The 7055-nt window shown below is 34.5% G+C and overlaps 1 protein-coding gene across 3 annotated transcripts; it reads right to left on the bottom strand.

Annotated features, from left to right (window-relative positions):
• Positions 1-1368: 1368 nt before the first annotated feature.
• Positions 1369-3735, bottom strand: LOC135128664 (uncharacterized). Of its 3 annotated transcripts, none has more exons than XM_064055645.1 (4): positions 3542-3734; positions 3297-3496; positions 3171-3245; positions 1369-3124 (listed from the first exon to the last, which is right to left on the bottom strand). In XM_064055645.1, the coding sequence occupies exons 1-4, from the start codon at positions 3564-3566 to the stop codon at positions 2732-2734; spliced, it is 693 nt and encodes a 230-aa protein (XP_063911715.1). In that variant the 5' UTR covers positions 3567-3734; the 3' UTR covers positions 1369-2731. The 3 variants fall into 3 exon arrangements, with proteins under 3 accessions (XP_063911715.1, XP_063911714.1, XP_063911713.1); XM_064055644.1 differs by having other exon boundaries at positions 1369-2920; positions 2966-3124; positions 3297-3733; XM_064055643.1 differs by having other exon boundaries at positions 3297-3735.
• Positions 3736-7055: the final 3320 nt, after the last annotated feature.

The following is a 7055-nucleotide window of genomic DNA, read 5'->3' as shown; positions in this document are numbered from 1 at the left end:
ATTTCAAAACATTAAAATCCCAAAATCCTCAAAACACGAATATCCTGAAATTATCAAAACACCAAAATCCCCAAATCCTCAAAACACGAAAATCCCCAAATCCTCAAAACACGAAAATCTCCAGATCCTCAACACACTAAAATCTTCAAATCCTCAAAACATCAAAATCCCCAAATCGCCAAGGCACGAAAATTCTCGAATTCTCAAAACACCAAAATCCCGAAATCCTCAAAACATCAAAGGCGGAATTTAGTTTTTCTCTACAAGAAATTACCATATGAAATAGGTTTTTGAAAGAGTAGAATTGTTTAGAGAAATATAGATGTTAACAATTAAACTCCGCCTTTAAAAAGTCATCACAATTAAGATCGGGGCGGGTGGGTGGGGCTTAACTTTTTTTTTTAATATATAGAGTGTTCTTTCAACAATAGGATAGTTAAACATATTGCCAGTTTTTTGTTAGAAGACTTCGTATATTAAAAAAAAATGCACAAAATAATTAAAAAATCGTTACAATTGAGATAGGGCGGGTGGGCGGGCTTAAATTTTGCTTTTTTGTTTTAATATGTGTAGCCTTCTTTTCACTTCATGGAACATAAAACATGTTTAAAATGGAAAATTTGCATCAGAAAATATCGATTTTGCACTAAGCTCCGCCCCATAATTGCAAAATCCACATTTCCTTGCATAAGTGTACCATTTTAACCATGTTTTAACTTTCTTGTTGTGAAAAGATGGCTATGTATATTATAAAAAAAAGCAATTGTAATTGTTGTAATTCATAATCGGTTAATTATAACTTGTGTAGGTCTAGGGCAGGCTTAGCATCCTCTAGTCTCCCCCTAACTACGGCCTTGTCTAAGGGTTATAAAATATCGAGAAAATATGAAAGTACCAAATTGCCTGATGGACTCCATTACTGTATGTCCTTAGGTTAACCTCGATAAGAAAAACAACTTGAAAGAATGTCACGTAGAAATTAGTTTGATTTGAATGAATTCGTCCCCTCAAAACTGAGGATCAAAACGATTTAGTAGTAAGCTACAATCGACAAAATGTTGTGAATATCGTTATTACTGAGGATCAAAACTATTAGTAGTAGTAAACTACAATCGACAAATTGTTCTGAATATCATTATTATAATTTTTATTAAATAAATTCGCTTTGCAAGAGTTCAAAGCATTCTGTTTTGCAATTTTTTGAGAATTTCTAGACTTTTTCAAAAATGAAGTTGTACAGTGTGATTGAGCTGTCAAATCGCGCGCCATCTTGTAAAATATTCACGAAGTATGCAAACGCTTGTCAAATACAACTTACGACGATTTCAATCATTATCAATCTCCGGATCAATAAATAAATAAAACCCCTTTTATAATAGATACTTTTATTTGAAAAATGTTCACCTATATTCAACATGTAACACGACATTAATCTACAAAAGTTTAACATGTACACAGTTCATAACTTCTTTTATTTTAATTCGCTTTACCATGTCTTGCAGCTATAAATTTAACAATAAAATATTCTCTCGCTATCGATAAATTGCACGAATAATGATAGGCTCGAACTTCAGCCACGAAGTTGGCCAAGCTGTAAATATAGTAATAGTAAAGCAGTAGAATATTTTGCTATTAAACCAAGTGTCTATATATAACATCAGCTTTGAATGGGCTAGAAAACCAAGAAGCAATAAATAAACTTGTTTGTCCAGCAGTCCATCTATCAACATTTTACGTGTTTTACGTGTCTTTGTTCGTCGTTACACAACACCATTTTTACAATATACAGCATGTAAATAAAAGACACACAACTTTTTAAAACAAATTACCAGCACAGAGCATTTTGTACATAGATATTACATTAGTTTAATATAAGACCACTTACATCTGTAAAGATGAATTGCACCTCGAGCCGCGCCGTACAAAGTTCAAACTCAACATAACCTCCAAGATACACGGAAAATATAAATGTTAATTCGAAGAATTGTATCAAACGTTATTGTATACTAAGATTAGGTACTACAAACAATATCACAAAGTACCATTTGGGTGGTGACCAGCACCGCTCACAGTTTCAGCTGCTCGTTTGAAACCAATTAAAAATAATAATAATAATACTGAAATCAGAGATTGTTGTAGATTTACGTTAGATTAATATCAATCTCAAGGGTTTTGAGATTCTGCGTTGAATAGTCGAATTTTTTGAACACTGAAACGTACTACACTAGAAATAATCTCGAATTTGTTGCTAAGTTAAATGAAGATCAACACTATATCGCCAAGTCATGGACTTGCGGTCCACCCTGTAATTAAATTGACGTAATATGGACAGTAATAACTCATTTACGCTATATAATTAAAATATATCAATTTCTTTAACGGGAAGAAACTCTTCCCGTTTTCAATGCCTTGATAAACTAGGACATTTCATAAATATATATTCCTATAAAAATTATATATTTCGCAATTTCTTATGGAACTTATTGTGCTATGAATTACCCTTCTTACAAGCCGAGTAAACTCTATTCCAGTAAACAAAATATGACACTTAAAAGCAACTAAACCGCTTTAGTAACTTATGGCATTTTGGAACACTGTATCTTTGGTATATATGGCATCATAAATTTTCAACGAGAATAATTAACTCAACTAAGTACAATATTTGCAATACTTTGACTAGAAAAACGGTATATCACATTACCACATAGGAATGTAAAATTCATTGGAATGTTTAATCTTCGGCCATCAGATGAATGCTGTCCTCGCCAGAAGCTCGAAGCGAATTTGGTGTCAATAACGATAACATGTCTTGGTGGTGGTGGTGATGGTGAGACTTAGATAGCGACTTCAGAGGCGACGTTTCAGACCCGTCCCAACTCGAATGTTTTGGTTTTAGATCACTTTTGGTTTTATCTTTGGTCTGCAATAATTTGTGAACAATTTTCAACGAAAAGCGCCTACTCACGTTTAGCTCCACGTGCAAAGTCTCCTCCTCTCCGTTCGGAAACTGGAATATTTTAAAATTGGGCGACTTCGGCCATGTGGTCGGCGGGGGGCTTCGTATCATGTGTTCGTGCATCTCTGGAAGAGTTAGGGGGTCTACGTCTAAATCAATGGATAGTTCCTAGAACAACCCGTCAGTGCGTCATAGGGCAATGACTCGTCGTTACCTTTGACATTAAATTAGCGTGATCTGACTCCTCTTCTAAACTATCTATTAAACTTTCTCTGCTGGCTATAATTTGCTGGAAAATGAGTCTAAATAACGAGGAGCGGGTTCGCATCGTCGGACTTACTTGGATGAAGGGATTGTCTTGTCTGGACGCTCGCAAAGCCTCCATGTCTTGATCGATGTTTCGAATTCTTCCAGGGGTTAAGGTTACCGTTGAAATCGCGGGCGACGGAGGATTCGATACCGGCAGATTTAGATAGTAATCTACCGCCGAGACGCTGAGTGTTGAGTGTGCACGGCCCACGGTGTTCCCTTTTGTTGCATCTGCGGATTTCGTAAGAATTTGAGTCACTGCTTGGACGCACTTACCAGGTAAGTTTTTTCGTCGATTCATCGTCTTAGTCAAAGCAGCTGTTCGGAGAAGTGTATTAATGGCATCACAACGAAGGCTACTTGAGGACTAATTAAAATTTAATAAAACCGTGAGTATTTTTATTGATGTTTGCTTTGACTTATGTTTATCTGGGTTTTTGACAGAAGTGGCATTTATTTGACATTGACATTTATGGCTGTTACGTCAACGTCAGCGACGTGATAAATGCGTTCATGTAATATCGTCTCTGCGATATTGTTGGTTGCCTATATGAAAGCAAGTTGTTTTAAAATTTGAAATCGCAACACAAACTCATTAATATTTTATAGTAATAATAACAATAAAAAAATGGTCGAAAGTTGTTTCAACAGAACTTCCCTCGCTCCTGACGTACAGTGAAACATATTCGAGTTGAATTTTTTCTTCACACAATTTTGTGATTACGTCATCAACATTTTTGCAAGCACACGTATATCAACTTGGCTTGGTGCAGTGTGATACCAGGTAATACTAAAAATAACAGTATTGTATTCCCAAATTTTTCTGGGGAAATGGGGTGAGCCGTTCCTGATTTAATCAATAAAATAAACTGATTCATTCATTTTTTTCCACCTGTTTAAGCAAATCTAAAAAATATGAATGCAATGATAAATTAAAGTATATTGTAGACTGATCTTTTTTTGCATATTTTGGGAAGCAATATTTTGAGGTGACGTGTATACAATTTACTTTTTTTTTCCAAAATTCTGAATGTCTAGAGTAAAAACTCAACACGGGTTCATAAACCACAAGTGCAGGAGTGTCTTATTACATAAAATTTATATTCTTAACGTACATACAAAATTTGACAACAATCGGTCTAGTGGTTTGGGAGATTTGTCTAATAATGTCTAATAAAAATCGATACAAACAGACGACAGACGACAGACAGACGGAAACGAGGAATCTCTTTTTTCGTACTCTTGGGGTGCCGAAACATCGAGAAAACATAAAAGTAGCCAGTCGCCAGAACTAAAAATTAATCAGGAATTGCTGCAGAATGTTATTTTGTTGCGATATTTGGAAAAAATTAATATGATGTTACAACTGTACCATTTTTTACTCATGCAACCAACAGTACGTCAACAACAAAAACATTTTTCGATCTGTTGTTCAATTTTTCTAATTTTTCAGTTATTCCTCCATTTTCCGATTTTTTACTTTTTCATTTTGCAATTTTCCGATTTAACAATTTTTCGATTTTTCAAGATTTCAGTTTTTGAAATTTTTTCATTTTTTAAATAATTTTTCATTTCGAGTTTTTAGTTTTACAATTTTCAATTTTTCGATCATTGAAAAATTACAACTGAAATATTCCAAAACCCCAAAAATCCAAGAATCGACAAAGAACCAAGAATCCAATAAACCAAAAATCCGAGAAACCGAGAATTCGAAAACCGAGAATCCAAGAATACGAGAAAACTCAAGAATCCGAGAATCCGAGAACCGAGAATTCGAGAATCCGAGAATCGAGAATTCTCGAATCCAAAAATCCAAAAATGTAAAAATCCAAAACTTCGAAAATCCAAGAATCCAAAAATCCAAGAATCCAAGAATTTAAGAATCCGAGAGAATCCGAGAAAATCCAAAAAAATACGAGAAACCGAGAATTCGAGAACCGAAAATCCAAGAATCCAAAAATCCAAAAATCCAAGAAAATCCGAGAAACCGTGAACCGAGAATCCTAGAATCCAAGAATCCAAGTATCCAAAAGTCCAAACATACAAAAATCCAAAAATCTAAACAACCAAAAATCCAAAATTCCAAGAGAAACCGAGAATCCGAGAACCGAGAATTCTAGAATCCAAGAATCCTAAAATACAAAAATCCAGACAACCGAACATCCAAAAATCCAAAAATTCGAACAACCAAAAATCCAATAATCTAAAAATCCAAAAATTTCTAAAAATCCAAGAATCTAAGAATTCAAAAACCCAAAAATCCAAAAATCGAAAATTCCAAAAATCCAAGAATCCAAAAATCCAAAAATCCAAGAATCCAAGAATCCAAGAATTTAAGAATCCGAGAGAATCCGATAACCGAGAATTCTAGAATCTTAGAATCCTAGAATCCAAGAATTCAAAAATCCAAGAATCCAAGGATCCAAGAATCCAAGAATCCAAGAAACCAAGAATCCAAGAAACCAAGAATCCAAGAAACCAAAAATCCGAGAAAAGCCGAGAAACCGAGAACCAAGAATCTGACAATTCGAGAATCCGAGAATCAAGAATCCAAGAATCAAGAATCCGAGAATCCAAAAATTCAAGAATCCAAGGGTCCAAGAACCCAAGAATCCAAGGAACCAAGAATCCAAGAAACCAAAAATCCCAGAAAATCTGAGAAAATCCGAGAAAATCCGAGAAACCGTGAACCGAGAATACTAGAATCCAAGAATCCAAGAATCCAAGAATCTAAAAATCCAAAAATCCAAGCATCCAAGGATCCAAAAATCCAAGAATCCAAGAATCTAAATAAAAATCCAAAAATCCAAGGAACCAAGAATCCAAGAAACCAAAAATCCCAGAAAATCTGAGAAAATCCGAGAAAATCCGAGAAACCGTGAACCGAGAATACTAGAATCCAAGAATCCAAGAATCCAAAAATCCAAAAATCCAAAAATCTAAAAATCCAAGAATATAAGGATCCAAAAATCCAAGGGTCCAAAAATCCAAACATACAAAAATCCAAAAATCGAAACAACCAAAAATCCAAAAATCCAAGAATCCAATAATCCACGAATCCAAGAATCCGGGAAAATCCGAGAAACCGAGAATCCGAAAACCGAGAATCCAAGAATCCGAGAAAACCCGAGAATCCGAGAACCGAGAATCCTAGAATCCAAGGAACCAAAAATCCGAGAAAATCCGAGAAACCGAGAATCCGAGAACCGAGAATTCTAGAATCCTAAAATCCAAAAATCCAAACAACCAAACATCCAAAAATTCGAACCAAAAATCCAAAAAACCAATAATCCAAAAATCCAAAAATATCTAAAAATCCAAAAATCCAGGAATTCAAGAATTCAAAAATTCAAAAATCCAAGAATCTAAGAATCCAAGAATCCGAAAATCGAAAATTCCAAGAATCCAAGAATTTAAGAATCCGAAAGAATCCGAGAACCGAGAATTCTAGAATCCTAGAATCTAAGGATCCAAGAATCCAAGAATCCAAGAATCCAAGCATCCAAGAATCCAAAAATCCAAAAATCGAAAAACCGAAAAATCCAAAAGTCCAAAAATCCAAAAATCTAAGAATCCAAAAATCCAAGAATCCAATAATCCACGAATCCAAGAATCCGAGAAAATCCGTGAAATCGAGAATCCGAAAACCGAGAATCCAAGAATCCGAGAACCGACAATTCTAGAATCCAAGAATCCTAAAATCCAAAAATGCAAACAACCAAACATCCAAAAATTCGAACAATCAAAAATCCAATAATCCAAAAATATCTAAAAATCCAAAAATCCAAGA

This window comes from Zophobas morio, unplaced genomic scaffold (genome assembly GCF_036711695.1).
Source record: "Zophobas morio isolate AGI-343-1 ecotype UQ-CSIRO unplaced genomic scaffold, CSIRO_AGI_Zmor_V1 ptg000014l, whole genome shotgun sequence".
Taxonomy (NCBI): domain Eukaryota; kingdom Metazoa; phylum Arthropoda; class Insecta; order Coleoptera; family Tenebrionidae; genus Zophobas; species Zophobas morio.
Note: the sequence above shows the minus strand (reverse complement) of the source record. Positions and strands in the feature narration are given on the sequence as shown.

What these genes read in the sequence shown, in the direction of transcription:
- LOC135128664 (XM_064055643.1), bottom strand. Translation starts at nt 3,566, where the DNA reads ATGAATCGACGAAAAAACTTACCTGGTAAGTGCGTCCAAGCAGTGACT. An exon ending in AAGACAATCCCTTCATCCAA is followed by an intron (nt 3,246 to 3,296) that starts GTAAGTCCGACG and finishes CTCATTTTCCAG; the next exon opens with CAAATTATAGCCAGCAGAGA. An exon ending in ACGCTAATTTAATGTCAAAG is followed by an intron (nt 3,125 to 3,170) that starts GTAACGACGAGT and finishes GGGTTGTTCTAG; the next exon opens with GAACTATCCATTGATTTAGA.